The sequence below is a fragment of the Orycteropus afer genome, unplaced genomic scaffold (assembly GCF_000298275.1).
Source record: "Orycteropus afer afer isolate SDZICR_OR568_19922 unplaced genomic scaffold, OryAfe1.0 scaffold00018, whole genome shotgun sequence".
In the NCBI taxonomy this organism is placed as follows: domain Eukaryota; kingdom Metazoa; phylum Chordata; class Mammalia; order Tubulidentata; family Orycteropodidae; genus Orycteropus; species Orycteropus afer.
In genome coordinates, this window is record NW_006921605.1 from 18,624,046 (window position 1) to 18,644,905 (window position 20,860).

The 20,860-nt window shown below is 46.5% G+C and overlaps 1 protein-coding gene across 1 annotated transcript in view; it reads left to right on the top strand.

Annotated features, from left to right (window-relative positions):
• The window catches only part of TEX2 (testis expressed 2), a 41,806-nt gene that overhangs the window by 17,891 nt on the left and 3,055 nt on the right, over window positions 1-20,860 (top strand). The window contains exons 5-8 of the mRNA XM_007959907.1: window positions 5,823-5,955; window positions 14,438-14,557; window positions 16,127-16,336; window positions 18,356-18,476. Of these exons, the coding sequence (XP_007958098.1) occupies window positions 5,823-5,955; window positions 14,438-14,557; window positions 16,127-16,336; window positions 18,356-18,476 (584 nt within the window). The remainder of the gene's footprint in view (window positions 1-5,822; window positions 5,956-14,437; window positions 14,558-16,126; window positions 16,337-18,355; window positions 18,477-20,860) is intronic.

The following is a 20,860-nucleotide window of genomic DNA, read 5'->3' on the forward strand; positions in this document are numbered from 1 at the left end:
CTGACAGATTCCCAGTGGAGACAATCATAGAAAAATGCTGTTCTCAGCTCTCATGGCCTCAGTGTTTAGAGCTGTTGGCCTGAGTTCTGGCACACACCCATCTCCAGTGAGGTGAGTGAATAAGGTTGAAGGAACACCTGCCCATCTCCCACAGCATCTTTACTCCCCAGCAGTGGCAAATGGCTGGAAAGATGGAGACCCCGCTCCCTTGGAACTGGCTTTGGTCTAAACCCTGCCCCTTCCACATACCTGTGGCTTGAAGTATATACCTAGTCTTGAGGTCTCCTTTCTTCCCTTTGGCTGCACAGTGGGGCCCAGCAGCCTGGCTCTGAGGCAGAGTGCTTCCTTCCCTCAGTCTGGCCTCCCCGCCCCACCCCTCATGTCCACCCTGGGTTGCCTCACCAGGGCCTATCCTGGGGCCAAGAGGCTATCCCTCTCATTGTTTTATTAATGCTGTTAGGATAATGTTCATTCATTCATTCACTCAGCAAATAGTGATTGCAGAGAAAACTGGAATATTTGGAAAAGGTCAAAGGAAAGCATTACTCATCATCCCACCATTCAGAGACAGGCAGGGTGCCCTTTTTGGTATGTGCTTTCCTAATCTTGTTTTTTTCTATGGATAAAAATTAATTTAGAATTTATACCTGTTTAGTAAACCCATCAGGGACCATGCAGATTGACTGTTAGACCTGAAAGGCAATCAGGCTCACCTGGCCAGATACCAAAGTGTTTTAGATGAGTAAGCCAAAGCTGGAGGGTAAGGGGACTCGCCAGAGATCACCCTCATCCTCACCTTTCCATCCTGTTCCTTGGCTTCTAGGCTAGTGCCAGAGGCCCTCCAGGCGCCCTGGCTCTGCTGCCAGGCACCTACATGTAGGCAGGGCTCCTTCTTGCCCAGTGGCAAGAGCTCGAGAAGTCACTGACCTCTCCATGCCTGTTTCCTCATCCATGAAGCAGTAATGGCAGTAGTTGTGTGGTTGTGGTGAAGATGAAGTGTAAGCTCTCAGCCCCACGTGGTCCCTAGTAGGCCTTCAGTGATTGAGTGCTGCTGCTATAAAAGCTCCTGAGAGGCCAGGGTGGGGGGACCTTCTTCTGTCAGCAGGTTTTCATCGTCCGTGCCTGGTACCAGGGCTCTCAGAGCAGTGCTACAGATGTGTCACCAGGGTCAAATGGACAAAGGATGTGGACTGTAACCCCTCAGGGTTAGATCAATCCACCTAGTCTTCAGGATGTTTCAAGTCTGCAGCTAGTCATTGAGCATCCTCCATGGACAGGGTACCACACTGTTTTTGTCCTGTCTTAAGATACCCAGAAGCCAACCTAACTTTTGACTGCAGGTCCTAAACTGTATGGAAAATTACCTGATTCCCATAGGAAATGGAGCCTCATCTGCCAAGAGATGTTGTGATTGTGTAAGTGTCTACTCCCTGTATTCATGTTTGGAGTCAACCTGTAGTGCCTGCCCTCTCTATCTAGTCCTGAGGTTGAAGTTAAATTGCTGACTGAATATTGTAGAAACTGGAACCAGAGTCAGTCCATGACCTGCCTGTTGCTCCCACTTCACCTGTTCCAACAGCAGGCCTCAGGAAGCAGCTGTGGTGGTCATGGCCACACAGGCCTGACAGCTGAGGCAGGGCCAGGTGTAGAGCCCAGTGCTGATAGGAATGCTGCACTCATGCTCATGTTGCAGAATGAAAAACTGCCTTTTGTAGAGCCTGAGGACTCTGATTCTCAACAGGGCCAACCTTGAAGAGGCAGAGCTCTGTTTCAGAGAACAGCTGCAGGGAGACAAAGCTGAAATGATGTCTGTCCTAAGAGACATATCCAAACGTTAGTTTTCTATGGTATCTGAAAGAGCAGTCTGGCACCAGTCTGTTTGTCAGGAACCAGCCAATCACTGGTGCTCTTTTAAGAGCTGAATCACTCAACATTCGCTCTTGGTAATGTGTTATCAGATAGTCCATTCAAAATAGTTTTGTTCTTCAGATGCCAAGGGTTGACTTTCAGAGAGCAGATCAGCCACCGTAGTTACAGGTGGAGGAGAATGGAGGAGCAGATAACAGGAGGGCCAAGCTCAGGTAAGCAGGGCTGGAGGTTCTCCTCACTCATTCTGAGCATCAAGTGCCCTGAGAAGCCAATTCCAGTGAGACAGACGGCTTGTAGGTATTTTAGTAGTGACAGAAGTGCAGAGTGAAATGACTGGCCACAGTAGCACTGTTACTGAGGTGTGGGGTCTGTTAAATAGAGCAGCAAGGAGAAAGCAGAAGAACCTCTGACCCAGTGCTGGCTGCTCTCTGTCTTTGGGGACGTGCACCAATGCAGCCTTGTCCTCTCTAGTGGCACCAGCACCACCTGTGTTTGTAGGCCATCTTCGTTCTTCCAATGTAAACCCCCACAGGGCAGGAGTCATCCCATTGTTGTTAGCTCTGATATCTTATATTAGGAGCTTGAAACATTTTGAGGAGGAATGAGATAGGACTTTTGCCCAGCATCCCTCTCTGAGGAGTGGTGGTGGTGCTAACTGACGCTTCCCTCCTAAGGCTGAAGAGTGGAAGAACAGCCCTCTGAACTCCACACTGGTCCTTGCTTGCATACTGACCAAAGCAGCTCATATTTTCGTCATCAGCTGTGTTTTTGTGGTTGCCAGATGAAGTGCCAGTTTTATAGGGATGCACTGATAATCAGGTGCCACCTTTCACCACTGGACTTCCTCTCAGCACGGGGACCTGCTTTCCAGAGCTCTGAGGGCTAACCGCCTCACTTGTTTAAAGGCATCAAAAATTGTCCTGCTACTCAACTTCTGGTATTTGCCCTTGAGCACTACCAAGAGCAGATGGTTGCAGAAAGCAGCATTGTATATGAAATGCTTCACAATTAAGCCTTCACATTTGTGAAAAGCAGGGGAAAAAAAAACTCCGTTAATGTGTTGTCTAGATTAGTACCATTCCGCTGTGCTAGAATCAAGATGTCACTCACGGAACAGTGTAAATCTCCGTCTTCTCCTTGTTGCTACATTTATCCCCAATGAGAAGACAGCCTCTCTAGTAACTATTAATTTCATCTTTTGCTCACTCAAAGTGGGGGCCTCCTGACTCACTGTTACATAACCAGTTGGTCTTGGCTCCAAGTTGCACCTGCTCCCAGATTTTTCAGGATGCGTTTTGCCTGCTGAATCATTATCACAGAAGCAAGCTTTTCTTTGCACCTAATGCTAAAACAGTCTCCTTGCCCTCATTTGCATGGAAGAACGTCATATTAGAGTTATGTGTGGAATATTTATTTTGAATTTTATAGCTATTTTCAGAAGTTCTCAAACCATCCTTAACTCCTTCCTATGTTCATTGAGAATCACAGGTGAGCAACGCCTTGAAGGTTGTACACAGTGGTATAATTAACAGACCCCTCTCTCCATTAGGAGGCCCAGTCAGATGTCCAGGTCTCGTCCCCTCCCATCTCCTCAGTGCAGCCTCTTTCCTCTTTGCCCCATGGTCTTTTCTAGACTGTCTCCCATCTGCCATTGCAACAGCAGCAAGCTAGGCCAGAGTCAGGAGTTGTAGAAGTTAGGAAGGTGGGGCTGGCAGTGGCAGAGAAAAGAGAGAGACGTAGCCGTGGCGTGCCAGGCACAGGCTTGTGCCCAGCAGTGCCCTGAAGCTGCAGTGTTATCACCATCGTGTGGATGAGGAGACCGAGGCATGGAGGTTCAGAAGCTTCAGTGAGACTTAAGCCCCGTCCATTTGACTTGAGCTCCGTGTTGCCCTTGGCCTTCACTGCCTCAGCTCTTGGGCCACATGTGATCAGGCTAAGTGTCCACTTCCCTGGAGCATGAGCCTATACTTTACCAGATCCAAATCCCCTCATTGGAAAAACAGGCAACAAGCAAAACCTTCCATTTTATAAACCAAAAAGGTAATACATATTCTTTTGAAAACTGACTCTCTCTCTAAACTCACTGCCATCGAGTTGATTCTGAGTCATAGTGACCCTCATTGAGTTTCCCAGGCTGTAAATCTTTACAGAAGCAGGCAGCCCCATCTTTCTTCCATGGAGTGGCTGACAAGTTTGAACCACCAACCTTTTGGTTAGCAGCCAAATGCCTTAACCACTGTACCACCTGGGATTTTCCAGAGATGGTAATGTCTGAATCCATCCACCAACCAGGTGATCTTGAACCTCGTGAGTCTCACATAAAGCTGGAGATTATACAGTAATATCTTTATTATGTTCCTTATTGATGTTCTTTTTACATTGACTTTAAAAGCTATTCAGATGTAGCCTTTTGCCTCACTCCCCTTCCTACTAGGAGGAATTCATGACTAAATGTCTTTATTGAAGCAAATGTACCCTTTATTTCTAGTAATAATACCTTTGAAGAACAAGCTAATTGATGATTTTTTAGAAACTACTTAATAGCAATCAAGAAATAAAGCCATTTTGTGAGTGTTGCTTTAAAGCAGACAATCATAATTATATATGTATCAATTAAAACAGGTCATTCCTGAAAAATAATTCCCTTCAGTTAGGATAAAAATAATTTGTTGAAAACAAAATGGAAATTATTTTGACTCTAGTGAGGAATACTAAATGTACCATTAGTGCATCCTGAGGTTAAGCAAAGCTTTTTATCTGAGGTGATAGCCAAATGGGGGACAAGTTGTTTACTGTAATTGCTTGAAAATGCGGCAGTTGTGTGAACAGTGGTTTTAGATTGGTTTCCTGCTTCCTTTTAGATGTTGTCATTTGTCTTATGAGGGTCTATACAGATTCAGAACATTTAACCATCTACTTGAAGGAGCTCATTTTGACTTATGGTCCGTGAGATATTATGGAGCTTTGAACCTTATGGAGCTCTGGTGGCATAGTGCCTAAGACACTGGACTGCTAACCAGAAGGCTGGCCGTTCAAACCCACCAGCCTCTCCTTGGAAGGAAAACTGGTCAATCTACTTCCATAGAGATACCACCTCAGAAACCCAAGGAGGGGTTGCTATGAGTCGAAATCAACTCGGTTTGGTTTTGGTTTGAGCCTGCAAAGTCACAGCAGGCCCTGTTGTAAGGTGCCGAATCATCGGAGCTTTGAGTATTAGGGGGTTGTAAAATGGTCCCTATGTGCATTTTAGACTAGTGGTCAATGGCCGCTTCTGATGGTGGCCATCCCAGTGATATTCCACAGAGCTGCAAGCCTCTTACGTATGATCTCATTGGCATCAGTGTCTTTTCTAGGGAGTGAGGGTTTAAAATAAGGTTTAAAGCTGTTACCCAACTTCATTTGAATAATCTTGAGAGTGGAAAATTAATTCTTTTGTTTCCATTAGTAGCCAATTTCCAGAAAGAATGGAGTTCCTAAAAGTTGTGGTCACTATCTCTGTTGCACTAAGCTAAATCTGAACCATTTTCTGTGCTCCTCCTCCCCACCTCGATCATTTTAAGAAAGACCTTGGTTCTTGTGTCTCTGAAGAAGGCCCAGCCTGCAGTGGAGTCTCTGCGCTTCTCTTCTGCCTGGTACCTGGCAGGAAATTGGGAGACCTCATCCTGGCTGTACCCTGGGGCAAGCTGCTTCCGTCTGCTGGGAGTTGTGTGTTTTCTTACACAACAGGAGGAGAAAAACCAGAGGGTGGGGACCTTCCAGCTCTTGAAGCCCTTTCAGAAGCTTCATGGTCTCTTGTAGCGTGTATTGGGAGTATAAGCAAAATGGAGGCTTTCAGTGTGATACTTACTTAGACACTTTAAAGTATAAATTTTCATGTTGTCAATTAATAGCCATATGTTTCTTTGTGGGGGGAAAAAGAAAAAAACTTTTTGTTTTTTCCACCATTTCTCCAGGACTCTGGATTGATTTGGAAATGTCCTACAATGGGTCCTTTCTGATGACTCTCGAGACCAAAATGAATTTGACCAAACTAGGTAAAGAGCCTCTTGTTGAAGCCCTGAAGGTTGGAGAAATTGGCAAAGAAGGGTAAGGGGCTACGTGAATTTCCTAAACAAAATCCAACCCTGGGGAACCACCCCCCGCCTCAGGCAGCAGGCTTGATGCGTAGTGGCCTCCACATGGATTGAGCTTCTGCCTAAGTGCATCCGGGCATGTTTCAGGGAATGGTTTCCTAGTTTCATTGCCGGTGGACAGCCGGCCGCCCTCTGTCAGCACAGCGTCAGGTGGACCACGAGTCCTCACCTGCGCTCAGCTGTGGCTGTGCCTGTGGCTCTTGGTGCTAGCGGCGGGGCCCACAGAAAGCACTCAGACAAACAGCACAGTTCCGAGCAGTAACTAACTGCTTGGTGAATAGAATCATCATCAGGAAAGTTCCTTTAGTGACTTTCAGCCACAGACAGTGGCGTGTAGACCAGGCTCAGGTCACTAGGGCATCTGTCAGCTCTGAGCATAAAGGCAGGGATATTTATAATCAGATGACCAGTTGTACAGCCAAGTGGGTGCTCAAGTGTTTTGAAAAGTATTTTCCCTAAATAATAATACAGTATTGATTTGCTCAGTAAACACCTGTCTCGGAAGATAGTGCATCTGCTACGCAGTCGGTCTGATTTAGTGAAAATTTCAAATTTGTGAGAAAATGAATGAAATTTTTTTTCCTTTAATGCGTAGCATAAAAAAGTTAACACTTTGACGTTCCCACACACCTTAAATGGTCCTTACCCTAAACTTGAGTCCTTTTGATTACACATGTAGATAACGGTTAGTGTTTTTACCAAATTAAAGACGCTGACTGGAATCTGCTCCCACATCTTTAGTTCCTTTGCATGAAATTAACAGTATCAGGACAGGAAATCACTGCCAGAGCTCTAAATATGAGACAGACTGGGGTTTGTGCGTCATTATGGTGCTGGCCCAGGGCTTGTCTTCATACTCGTGGGAGAACAGATGGGGGTCGGGCCATACATAGAGCTGACTGTTCTCTCACTGGGATTGTTCACATTTATCCAGGTTGCTTAATGAAATGTTCTTTTACTCATCAGAGACTGACCTGCTGTCTGCACTCTAACCCTTATCTGTGCTGTTTTCCTTTCGTTTTTCTGCTCTTTGTTAACATGGGTTTGGCCCCGGCACCCTGTGGATTTGTATTTTCTGGTGAGTGGTATTTATCAACTCTCCGCATAGCATTTCATACCCTGTGGGTGCCACGTGAAGCCACCGCAGTGCTTGTCCTTTCATCATGTTCCTAGACGGTAGCCACAGTCGGTGAGCTGGAGGTGGGGAGCGTTTCACAGGCTCTCCGGGCAGGGAACGGCTGACAGTCTCCCCGGTTTGAAGGCCTGGGGCCCTGATCGAGGTCTCTAGTCAGACTCGCCTCCTTGTCCCCACCCCGTCCCAGCGCACAGCTGAGCCGCACCTGTCCAGCCTCATGAAGTCAGAGCTGCAGTTCGTGCCTCGGAAGTAAAGGCTCACAGGCAGAAGCAGACATGTGAACTGTCTTAAAAAAAGGAGGCCTAACTAAATGGCAGAACAAACTTCCGAGCACTGGAGCAAGGAGCCCTTTCTGGAAACAGCCCTGTCAGCATAGCACTGCTGGGGACCCCACCCGGAAGGGGGATCTGGAGCAGCAGGTGGGACCCCAACATGGGCAGGCCCTTGAGATCTTTGCCCCTTGGGCATTCCACGGTCACTGTTAGTTGCGGGCTCTCTCAGCACGATTTCGTGATTTCATGAGCTGCTGAGCAGAGGGCAGACACAGTTCAGAGCGCACAGTGCTTCTCTCGACTGAGTGCGGAGGGGAGCGCTTCTTGCCTTGCCTTCTTAGGGGCCCAGGGGTAATACCTGTTTTAAATTTCTCTGGATTAAAAAAAGCCTGTGCGTCTCTGCTTGAGGAAAATGATAGTATTAAATTTTATTTTTAACACACTTCGAAAATACCATGTTTTCTTCCAGAAGTCTGGTATAAAATGTCTTGCTTCTTGTGAGGGTTTTGCTTCTTTCTGTGAGACGTTAAATGAAATGTTGATGTGTCTAATTGGCTGTCCTATCGTTTTAAAGCTGTGGTGGCGTAGTGCTTAAGGCATTTGACTGCTAACCAGAAGGCTGGAGGTTCAAACCCACCAGCTATTCCTTGAAAGGATGACTGGGCAATCTACTTCTGTAGAGATACTGCCTAGGAAACCCAAGGAGGGGTTGCTATGAGTCAGATTCCACTCAACAGCAATGAGTATGGCTTTTTTTTTTTTTTTTTTAATCATTTTAAAAGCAGGGAGGAGTATAACCTGAAAGCGCTTCATTTGGGAGATAGTCTTAGGAAAATGGACGCTTAGCCCTCTTGTTTGAGGGAGCCTCTTAGGAATCTGAGAGCTCCGGGTCCTTCTCCCAGAAAATGTTCCGGATGCACCCTTTGGCCCACACTTTCTAGACGCATCAGGGCCTCTGAAGCCCATCCATGGTTAAGAACCACACCCCAGTGATGATTGTAGAATCCACTTCTTCACTGCCTGACTCATCAGGATATGGAGTCACCCTGAGGCGATTCACCCTTCACCCTGAAGGGAGACAGAAGTCAGTATACATAGTAGCCAGTTAAGCCTGTGACCTTTGGCACTGACATTCTCCCTAATGTGGAACTTGTCAAAGAGGAGCGTGTCTGGGAGTTGGTGGTGCCCGTTTCCTGCCCTGCTGGGACCTCAGGGCGCTGCCTCGGTGTCGCCTTCAGTCCCCCTTCAAGTGGACAGACGACTGTGCTCTGAGGAGATGCTGCCCCACCCCGAGAAGTCTGCTCACTGAGGGCAAGTTTGTTCCAGTCATAATGAGAAAATTAAGTCTGTTACTTTGCTCCAGTGCTGTTTTTCACTTGAAATGTGCCTACAGTTCATATTTGCAGGCATTTTTCCTTTAGTCCTTTTATTTCCCAAATGGCTTTCTTGGTACATCCTGTAGTTAACTCTTGGGCAGTAAGGTACTCAGTGGAGTGCAAGGTACTGAGCTGAGCATCTTAACTGTGAAAATTGATGTGAAAAGGACCACCGTGAGCCAGTAGGGAAACATTCTGTGAGTCAGGGGCTCTCTAACTGATTGCTCCCATAGGAGGCACTTGGCCTGTTCGTGTTCTACCGCTGCAGCCTGGGCCAGTGTGCAGGTCCCCATGTGGTGGCCCCCTCCGACCTGCCTGTTCCCTGGTGTTTTGTTTCCCTAGTGCTACTCTAACAGAAAATACCACAAATGGGATGGCTTTAACGAACAGGAGTTTGTTCTCTTACAGTTTTAGAGGCTAGAAGTCCATATCCAGGCTCTAGGGGCTAGGTGAAAGCCCCTCGACCTTGGGTTTCAGCTCTGCCTTTTGCTCCCAGCCCACTGAAGCTAGAAATGTCTCTTCACTCAGGCAGCTGCTGGCTGCTGAGGCTGACAAGCCCAAGGTCGACAAATAAAATGGCACAGTCCTGATAGTACCGAACCACATGGCAGGCCATTGATTCAAGTGTTGGAAAAGTCCCAGGATTAGCAGGGCAACATGGCAGGCTGCTGAACAATGATGTGGCTACATGCAGGGTTCAAGTGTGCCATCAGCTGGAGACCTTCCTCAGAGTTGCTTCTTATGCACTGGAAGCAGCCCACAGCCCTAAGCAGCCACTCAGCTGCTCCAGTGGATTCCACCATGGAGTTGATTACCAGTCTCACCATGGGAATAACTGTATCCAGCTGCCCAGCCCGTCAGCCAGGCCCAGCCAAGTTGACACACAGGCCTAACCACCACACATGGCATGCCCTAACCCACTCCACCCCCAGGCTTCTGAAGTTCTGGGAGCTAAGTGTTTGCAAGTGACACTGACTCCGTCTAGTCCTGTGGCTGCATACACACATGTGTCTGTGACAGGTGTGTGGGACACGTTTTTTCTTAAATAAGGAAAATGTATTCACATGAGTGTGATCCTCTCGAGGCACACACCTCGCAGGGCTGTTTAACCTTGTATGCGTCTCCCCTTAAAGCATTTTTGGAGTCTCAAGTCTGTGGCATTTTATTTATTTATTTATAATTTTTATTGTGATTTGGGTGAAAATTTACAGAGCAAATTCATTTTCCATACAGTAGTTCATACACACTTTATCTCATGACATTGACTGCAATTCCACAAATGTAACAGTTCTCTTCCCACTTCCTCCCCCTAGTTACCTCTTCCCTGTGCCCTTCCCTCCTATGCACTCCTGCCCCCAAGCTGTCTCTCTGTGCAAACACTGCCCTTCTGTTCTACCATGATTGATCGCTCCAAGGAGTGTATCTACCTGATGTAAATGTTCACCTCATATGCCTGTCTGTTGTTTGGCTGGAAGCCACAGGAGTAAGTTCAATTCCAGACCTGAAGGGCAGCTAGGGGACATAGTCTCAGAGGTCTCACCAGGCTCTATGAGAGCAGCAAACCTGGTCTTTTTTTCTTTTTTTAATATAATTTTGGGTTTTGTTCCACATTGTTCTCCCACTCTATCCAGAATCTCCTGCACCAGTCCCACTCCAAGTGGTTGACAGTGGTAGCCGGGCACCATCTAGTTCTGGTCTCACGGTCAAATAGGCTGAGGAGTGCATGGTCTACCAGTCCCTTGGACTAATTGTTCCCAGGCGTCTTTGGTTTTCTTAATTCTTCTTTGCTCTGGACAAGGAGAGACCCATCGTTGCATCTAGATGGCTGCTCACACGCTTTTAAGATTCCAGTTACTACTCACCAAAGTAGGCTGTAGAACAATGTTTTTGTGTGGTATGTTATGCCAGTTGAGTTTGATGTCCCCTGTGACCATGGTGTGACATTTTTTTTTAACTGTCCTCAGGGACCACAAATTGTCCTGCTTTGTAGGTGGATTGGATCATTGAGAAATTGCTAGAAGTGAGTCAGAGATGATATGTGATGATGAGACCAAGAAATAAAATGTTTGGTCCAAGACAAGAGTATCAGTGATGAGATAATTGCATCTCTTATGTGTCTGACTCCAGACACTTTTCCAGAAAGGTTTTCACTTGAGGCGGTGTAACTAGCACGAGCCTGCTTGAGGTGCTCTTTGAAAGGATGTCACAGGCATCTGGTACTTGGAGGTTCCTTATATTATATAGCGCATCTCAGAAGGACATGCAGTGTGTTGTTCTCTGAAGTCCACACTGGTATCATAAGGTTGAGATCATAAGGTGTCTTTAATTATAAAACCTGTATATCAGGCAAACATTTAACTATACATCTAATAAACATTAGATGCCACATAACACAGCTCCCAGTGCCAAGAGTGGAGCTACCATGTGAACAGAATCAGAATTTCATGCCATCTGATCTGCGATAGCTGATAACCAAAAAACCAAACCCGCTGCCATCGAGTCAGTTCCGACCCATAGCAGCCATGTGGGACACAGTAGAACTTCCCTGTAGAGCTTCTGAGACTGTAAATCTTTATGGAAACAGAATGCCTCATCTTTCACCTGCAAAGCAGCTGATGAGTTCACACTGCCCATCTTTTGGTTAGCAGCCAAATGCTTTAATCACTGTGCCACCAGAGCTCCTTTAGCTGGTAGAGCATGACTTAAATCACTACAGGAGCCCTGGTGGCACAGTGGTTAAGGTGCGCAGCTGCTAACCAAAAGATGGGTGGTTTATACCCACCCACCACCTGCTCCATGGGAGAAAGATGTGGAGTCTGCGTCAGTAAAGATTTACAGCCTCAGGAACCCTATGGGGCAGTTCCACTCTGCCCTGTAGCATCGCTGTGAGTCAGAATTGACTCTCAACAGCAGTAGGGTTAAGGTTTTAACTGCAAGCTGCAAAAATCGTCCTGCTCCCTATCCTGCAGAGGATTAGTTTAGGAACCCGAGAGCTCTCTGCAGTACACAGCCTTTGGCAGTTTCTGCCTGGGGCTGGGAGGCTGCCAGGTAACAAATGCCAGTGGGGACGCCTGGGGGCTGGTGGCTCAGCATATTTCCGTGGGGCCCCAGGTCTTCCCGGCAGCCTTTTTATGCTTTGCGATTGAGGAGCAGGCACGCTGTGCTGCCCAGGGCCCAAGTCCCACCCAGCATCACTCGGTCTGAGAGCTTGAGAGAGAAGCTTGGTCCCCTTACTGGAGAAGTGAAGAGGTGTTTCTGATGTGGTTGTGTCATCTTTAGGGATTTAAGTCCCTGTTTTTCCTGATCCCCAAGACACAGTTTAGACTTTCTTCGGAATTATATTTCTGCTGCGTACATTTTAGAGTGTCAGTGTGGCCTCATGGGTAAGTGCTAACTGTTAAGCAAAAGTTTGGTAGTTGCATCCACCAGCGGTGCCGTGGACGGAAGGCCCGGCAGTCTGCCACGAGAACGCTAAGGAGCAGTTTGGCTCTGTGTGCGCGGTGTCGCCGTGAGGAGAATCAACTCCTCGGCAAGTGTTTGGGTTTTATTTTTATTTATTTATTTTTTTTTTCCTGTACATTTTACATACGAAATCTCTTTGTGAGGGTCACCTAACCACTAAAAGCTCTGATATGGCTTTGGCCCAGAAATGAACACAGGCTTTTCGTGGTCTAGCCCGGCCTCTGGAAGGAGGAAGAGTGAGCCGGCCAAGTGTTCCCAGGCAGGGCGAGGGCCAGACGTTTTGTTCCTGCGGAGGGAGTTCCCCGTTAGTGTTGAACTCAAGCCTTTGGTGGAAGTCGTTGGCTCTAGCGTTTCAGAGCCTGGGTTGAGGAGGAGCTGCCTGCCTTGCGGGGAGGACCCTCTGAGGTCCTCTTACAGCCAGCGTCCCGTTTCAGGGTGAAGGTTGCAGTCCCAGCCCCAGTGCACCTGCCGGAGCCTCCACTGGGCCTTCCAGTCCACGCTGGCGTCTACACTCTGCTGCTGGGTACCCTGGGCCCCTGTTGCCAGGAAATGACTGCCCAGTGGGCTTCCTGTGTCCCAAGGACAGTGCCAGAGAAAACCAGAGGATTGCAGCTATAGGGAGCTGGAACCTGAGCTCCACAGCCTTGACCTGTCTGATTAATTTGTCCTCGTCAAGAATACAAGGCCTAACCTCTGCTTAGTGAACATTGGTTGCTTGACAGTGTTCAGAAACTGCTCCCTCCCGTGTTCGTCCCAGTGAACTCTCTGGGCATCAGAGATGGGCTCCGTTAGTCCTTGCTGCAGCTGTGGTCCAGGGGGGCAGGAGGCACTGCCCTCATAGGGGCACCCTGAGCACTCCCCTCTGCTGGTGACCAGCAAGCCCCTTGCCAATGTGGACTGAGTGTCCAGCCTAAAAGGATCAATGGCATTGCTCTCTGATGAGGTACTGCATTATTATTACTTTAGTAAATAGTTGGTCTTTTACACGTTTCCTCCTCCAAAAGGTTCCTGGGTCCCCATGTGTTTTGGTTACTTGGTGCTGCTCTAACAGAAAATACCACAGGTGGGTGGCTTTAACAGACAGCAGTTTATTCTCTTACAGTTTTGGAGTCTAGAAGTCCAAGTTCGAAGTGCCAGCTCTAGGGGCAAGGTGAAAGCCCTCAACCTTGGGCTTCAGCTCTGCCTCTTGCTCCCAGCCCACTGAAGCTAGAGGCGTCTCTTCACTCAGGCAGCTACTGACTGTTGAGGCTGACAAGCCCAAGGTTGACAAAACGGCACAGTCCCGATATTACCAAAACCACACAGCAGGCCATTGATTCAAGACCCATTAACAGTCCCAAGATCGGCAGAGAACATGAATAATGACTTGGCTACATGCAGGACCTTTCTCAGAGTTGCTTCTTATGCACTAGAAGCAGCCCACGTCTCTAAAACAGCTGCTCAGCTACTCCAGTAGATTCCACCATAGAGGTGATTGCCAATCTCACCATGGGGAATGACTACATCTGGCTGCCCAGCCACTCGACCAGGCCCAGCCAAGTTGACACAACATGTCACTTGCTTCCTAGATTCCCTTGAGACTTATACCTTGTGGGTTGGTGGCTTTTTCTGTGACCCTCATGTAGGAGTAAGGTAAGAATTTTTGCTAGGAAGGAGTCTTGGTCAAAACTAACTCTGGGATAAGTAAGCCAGGAAGGCATCATTGTTGTTGAATTTAGCCAGAGTCAAGGACTTGCGTGAAAATTCCTGTCATCTGCCAAGAGGCAGTCATGTCTCCAACATAAGCTGTCACCGCACCCTTGCCGCCATCTGCTCTTCCCGTCCCACCCCTGGCCGCCTCTGCATTGTTGATGAAATCTATGCATTTTGTGTGGACTGCATCATGCTCCCATCACCTGTCCGATGCATGCTGAAAGTGAACTCTTCTGGGCCTGAGTCCCCTGTGGTCATGTCAAGGGTCTTGGCACTGAAGAGTCTTCTGAGTAACTGTGCTGATCCAAGGACTCTTGGACCCAGCCTCTTCTCTTCTGAGTGAATTGGAGAGAGTGGTTAATGTGTTGTAGCAGTTTCTTCTTGACCCTATTCCTGTTGAGTGCCCCTGTGTGTGTGTGCGTGTGTGTGTGTCCTTTCCGAGCAGCGCTTGGAGTGACAGGCAGACGTGGGGGTGACTCTCCCTCTGTTCAGTTGCAGGCCCAGGGCATACTGTCTGGCCGACAGTGATGAGGAATCTTCCAGCGCCGGATCCTCCGACGAAGACGATGCCCCAGAGCCCAGTGGGGGAGACAAACAGCTTCTCCCGGGGGGTGAAGGGTGAGTGGATCAGAGCATGTGGGGTCTCAGGAGGCCAAGGCAGCAAGTTGGGAGTGAGGCTCTTTTCTTCCTTCCTCTAGGCTTATCCTTCCTCCCCTACACTGAGTGAATGTTTTTGTATTAACATCCAATGTCAGCAGCTTATTTAAATTCTAGTCCCCAGAACAAAAAGACCTGCACGGTTTTCCTTACTTAAGAAGGTCCCAACCAAATGGCAGCTTTGTCCTGCCATTTGAGTGAATAATAGAGAAAAGGCAAAGGTGTTTGTGATGAGCACATCCAGGCAGTCCCAGGAGCACAGTTTACCCAACACCTCCCCCTGGTGCTCAGCCAGAGGATCGCTCCCTGCAGGTGGGTGGCGCTGGCTCTTGTTGAACTGCTAGTTCCTACAGAGAGAGGGGCTCCCTTTGCCTGTGACTCAGACTGTGGAATGACCAAGGTGCTCCGACAGCCTCTCTGTACTGATCTTTTAATCATTTAAAGGGAGCTGAAGAGACTACGATTGTAAAGAAGCTAGGTGCTTCAGGAGCTTTTGTGAGGAAATACCAGCCTGTTCATTTTGGAAATTTATAGAAGATGAGAAGAGAGTCCAGACATTTGAGGAGTTTGTGCGAAAGCTTATGTCCTTATTTAAAATCTACCCGCTTGACCTTAGAAATGATTACTTCTCCCTAGAGAGAGACAGACTACTCCTGACACCCTGGAACTGTGGAGGATTCTAAAAAGCAAATATTTTCTTATCGTAGGGCAGTTTTATGGTAGATAGGGCCTGAGACAAAAACTCTCCAGTTGGTCTGCTAGCACATCAGATTGACACATCATTTTCCTTTAGAAGTTCCTAAGTCCTTTGAAAAGTAGTTGCCACTCAGAGTTGGCATGCCATCACCTAGAAGGCAGTCAGCTGATGACTGTTTTGTACCTGTCAACGCAGCATGGTTCAGTATCTGCTGTATAGTGACAGTGGGCTGTTTTTCTAATAGGACATTGAGTTTATGTTCAGCATTGGAGGGATGTAGAGGGAGATGGCATCCTCTATTTGCAATCTGGAGTTCTGGTGGCGCAGTGCCTAAGGCATTTGACTGCTAGCTGGAAGGTTGGTGGTTCAAACTCACCAGCTGCTTCATGGAAGGAAAACTGGGCGATCTACTTCTGTAAAGATTTACTGCCTCAGAAACCCAAAAGGGAGTCGCTGTGAGTCAGAATCAACTCAATGGCGGTGCGTTTGCTTTAGTTTAGTTATTTGCAGTCTGAGAACTTTGTCCCACTCTCCAAGGCAGTGGTTCTGAATTAGGGCAGTTTTTTGCCCACCAGGGGACGTTGGTCAGTGTCTGAAGACATTGTGGATAGTCACGACTAGGATGCTGTTGACCCATGTAGGTAGAGGCCAGGGTGGCTGCTAAATGTCCTGTGACGCACAGACAGTCCCAGGATTGAAGAATGACCCAGCCCAAGATGTCATTAGTGCTGCAGTTGACAAACTCTGGTCTAGAGTAGGGTGAATGGAAAGCCACAAGTTTTTATTTGAGAAAGAGCAAAATACTAATGATCCTTTGTGTTGCTTATTTCAAGGTATGTTGGAGGCCATCGAACAAGTAAGATTATGAGATTTGTAGATAAAATTACCAAGTCAAAATATTTCCAAAAAGCAACAGAGACAGAGTTCATCAAAAAGAAGATTGAAGAAGTTTCCAACACACCCCTGCTGCTAACTGTTGAAGTACAAGAATGCAGAGGAACCCTGGCAGCTAACATTCCACCCCCGCCCACGGACCGGATCTGGTAGGTAGAGGGGCCCTCGGACCGCCCAATGATTCCCCTTGTTGAGTGACTGTGAAAGTCCAGCCTACTTAGTAGCCTTCGGATTATGGAAGGTCCCTTCTGGTAGAAGTACTTTTTGGAGTGTTAGTTATAAATCCTTCCATGAATGGCTAATTCACATTTAAAGGTTGATCTCTACATGTTAGGAAGAGTTCAGGTCAGTACATGGAGTTTGTAGGATAAGCTCTTTCTATTCCCAGTCTTCCTTATCTCTCGCCACCTCTTCCACCAGTAATAACAGCTGCTGTTGCTAGGGCCCTGATTCTATGCCTGGCCTGGTTTGTAACTGCATCACCTGGTCACGCCTCACAGCATTCCTTAAGGTAGGTGGCGTTGTTATTCCCTCTTGATGGGTATTGATCATGCATCCAGGCTTAGGAAAGATTTCCCTGAGTAAGGCCTGGATGTTGAGGAGGCAGGAGCTTATCCACTCAGTAACTGTGGTAGGAGGTCTAGCCAGAACTGGTTGAATATCAGAATCACCTGGGATTTGTTAAAAATCAGACATGCCTGGTCCATCCTCCAGGAGCCAGGGATGGGGGACTAGGCCAGCACCGGGAATCACTGAAATCAGTTATTCATGGGTCCAACAGAAGAAAATCCCTAACTGTGAATTTCAGTTTGAAATTTACTTCCCACGTTGTTTAAAATGGACAGAAGTGATTCTGGTGACGGCATGCGGGACCTCATTGTGCCATAAACTGTCCTCCCGGGAGCACAGCCTTGCTCCCTTGCTCAGGGAACCCAACACGCTCATGGCCTTGCCGTTCAGAGGCTTTGTAGGAATGATCACATGAAGGTTTTTGGATCAACTCACCATTTGATGGTGTGGTGGTGTTTCCCAGTCAAAACAAAAATAAAAACACCAAGTATAGATACTGAGAGTTTGGAAACTTGTACTGTATTCTGACTTTATTATACTTTTCAAAAATAGTGATCTGTGATAGACTGAAGTTTTTAGGTAGCTTGAGAGCATGCGGTCTCTTGTCTAAAATACTTCAAAGATACTGAGTGCTCCATTGGGAAGTCATAAAAAACATGTATGAACAGCGTGTTACAGAACACTATTTACATGTTCTTGTCAAGGATGGAAACTGAGCCCACTTCTCTCTGTCCCGTGTCAGTGTGAGATCCTGAGAGTGGCAATATCTTTTTCTTTATGCTTTATATGTTTGCAAAGCTTGGGTTTGTTGTGTGTTGTTTTATTTATTTATTATTTATTTATCTATTCAGTAACATATGTGTACTAAACCAACCAAACCTAACCATTGCCATCAAATCGATTCTGACTCCTAGTAACCCTATAGGATAGAATAGAACTGCTCCATAGGGTTTCCAAAGCTGTTATCTAGGGGCTCTGGTGGCATAGTGCCTAAGGCATTTGACTACTAACCAGAAGGCTGATGGTTCAAACCCACCAGCCACTCTGCGGAAGGAAGACTGAGCAATCTACTTCTGTAAAGATTTACCACCTTGAAAACCCAAATGAAGTCGCTGAGTTGGAATGAGTGGCAGTGAGTTTGGTTTTTGGTTTTGGGATCTTTATAGAAGTAGACTGCTTCATCGTTCTTCTGTGGAGTGACTTGTACATTCAAACTCCTGAGCTTACGGTTCAGCCACCAAGCGCTTAGCCACTGTGTCACCAGGGCTCCTTTTAATACATAAAACCTACTTTTATGAAAACTGAAAGAAAAATAAAGGACTTGCCATTTTAGGAAAAACCAGAAAACAGTGACCAGGTCATAGAAATTTCTAGTAGCGCTTCTTGGCTTTCTTAGTTGCCAGAACTGTTCTCGAATCCATCACAACTCTGAACACATCCAAGGTTGAATGATTTTTAGAGGAGATTTTTCAGAAAAAGAAAATTTTCAATAGTGATAAAGCTCCATATAAACCAGGGAGTTTGCTATGCGTGTTTGCAATTCTTCCTTTCTCTGCTTCTAAAAGTGGTTGTGTCTGTTATTTGTCTTCTTCAAAAAGGTATGGTTTCCGGAAGCCACCATATGTGGAGCTAAAAGCTCGGCCAAAACTTGGAGAGAGAGAAGTGACTTTAGTTCATGTGACAGACTGGATAGAGAAGAAACTGGAGCAGGAGTTTCAGGTAAGCCTTCTGTGTCATCTAGCATTTCACGGCCTAGAAAAGCTTCTGGGTCAACAGGTTCTGAACTTCATGTGAGTCAGGGTGTTCTTTTGAGAAGCCAACGTACTCTCCAGCCAGAAGAGCACACACATGGTGACCCATGTACATCAAATTTTAGGTACAGCTTCAAAATCTCTGAAACTCATCCGCAGAACCCTACTGAGTAGTGTTCACAGGAAAAAGAGGAGGTGTGGATCAAAAAGCAAAATGATGAATGTCATCTGCCAGATCTCAGTAGCCCCTTTTGTAGCAAAGTAAACCCTTCTGGCTACTCGGATTCCCTTTGCACTTTGTTTTCCCTGCTGTGGGGCCTGGAATCGGTGAGCTAGTAGCAGCCAGACTATGTGGTCAGGGAAGTTCTCCCTGTCCTCGGGTTGTGTCCACCTGGCCCACTTGGTTCAGTTCTGCAGACAGTCACTGAAGCCCTTCCAAGTGCCAGGTACCACCTACCCTGAAGTCCCAAGAGGACCCAGGCCTGGTCCCCACCCTGAGCTTCTGGTGGAGCTTCTCCAAGCTGGTTTCACCGCTGCTTGCGTTCAGCTACCCATGCACTAGCAGTGTTGCTAAGGTCCCGAGAAGAGCTGTTCCCGTCAAATCCCATCAGCTGTTCGTGGTACAGTTCTCTTTCAAGGAGGTTTTTATGGATCAGCAAACAATTTACTTACTTTATAATAAATTTTATTTTTTGAAGAAGACCCCCATTATTTTTGCTGTGGTAGATTTTGGGGTAATTTCCTTTAAAACCTCTTATTATTTAAAAGCTAAAGATTAAACAAAGCTAATAATCCATTTCTGAAAAGTTAATAATCACCAAATGGGAGAGCACTTTGAATCTGTTATTGTTGGTAGGTGCCATCAAGTCAGTTCCAACTCACAGCGACCCTGTGTACAACAGAACAAGACACTGCCCGGTCCTGTGCCAGCCTCACAATCCTTGCTGTGCCTGAGCCCATAGGTGCAGCCACTGTGTCAGTCCATCTCATTGAGGGCCTTCCCCTTCTTTGCTGACCCTCCACTTTACCAACCACGATATTCTTCTCCAGGGACTGGTCCCTTCTGACAACATGACCAAAGTAGGTGAGATGAAGTCTGGCCATTCTTGCTTCCAAGGAGCATTCCTGCTGTACTTCCTCCAGGACAGATTTGTTTGTTCTTTTGGCAGTCCATGGTACTCTCAGTATTCTTCGCCAACACAGCTCAAAAGCATCAACTCTTCTTCGGTCTTCCTTGTTCATTGTCTTGCTCTCACACACATATGAGGCAATTGAGAATACCATGGCTTGGTTTAGGCACACCTTAGTCTTAAAGGAGACATCTTTGCTCTTCAGCAAAAAAAAAAAAAAAAGGTCTTTTGCAGCAGATTTGCCCAGTGCAATAATACATCATCTGATGTCTTAACTGCTGCTTACATTGGTATTGATTGTGGAACCAAGTGATATGAAATCTTTAACAACCTCAGTCTTTTCTCTATTTATTGTGATGCTGCTTATCAGTTGTGAGAATTTTTGTTTTCTTTATGTTGAGATGTAATTGATACTGCAGACCGAAGTTTTTAATTTTCATCAGTAAGTGCTTCAAGTCATCCTCACTTTTACCAAGCAGGTTGTTAATGAGTCTTTCTCCAGTCCTGATGCCACACTCTTGTTCATATAGTAAAGATTATTGGATTATTTGTTCAGCATACAGATTGAATAAGTATGGGGAAAGGATACAACCCTGATGGCACTCCCTTCCTGATTTGAAACCATGCAGTATCCCCTTGTTCTGTTCAAACAACAGTCTCCTGGTCTATGTCCAGGTTCCTGATGAGCACAATCAAGTGTTCTGGAATTCCCATTCTTCTCAATGTTACCCATAATTTGTTATGATCCACACAATCAAGTGTTTTTGCATAGTCAAAACACAAGTAAACATCTTTCTGGTATTTTTGCTTTCAGCCAAGATCCATCTAACATCAGCAATGATATCCTTTGTTCCCCATCCTCTTCTGAATCCAATTTGCAGTTCTGAAAGTTCTCTGTCAATACACTGCTGCAACCCTTTTTCAGTTATTTTCAGCAAGATTTTACATGTGTGTGATATTAATGAAACTATTCAATAATTTCCACATTCTATGGGATTACCTTTCTTTGAAATGGGTACAAATATGAATCTTTTCTAGTCAGTTGACCGGGTAGCTGTCTTCCAAATTTCTTGGCATAGATCAATGAATGCCTCTAGTGTGACATTCATTTGTTGAAACATCTCAGTGGGTATTCTGTCAATTCCTGGAGCCTTGTTCTTTGCCAATTCCTTCAGTACCATTGGTTCTTGATCATGTGCCACCTCCTGAAATGGATGAACAC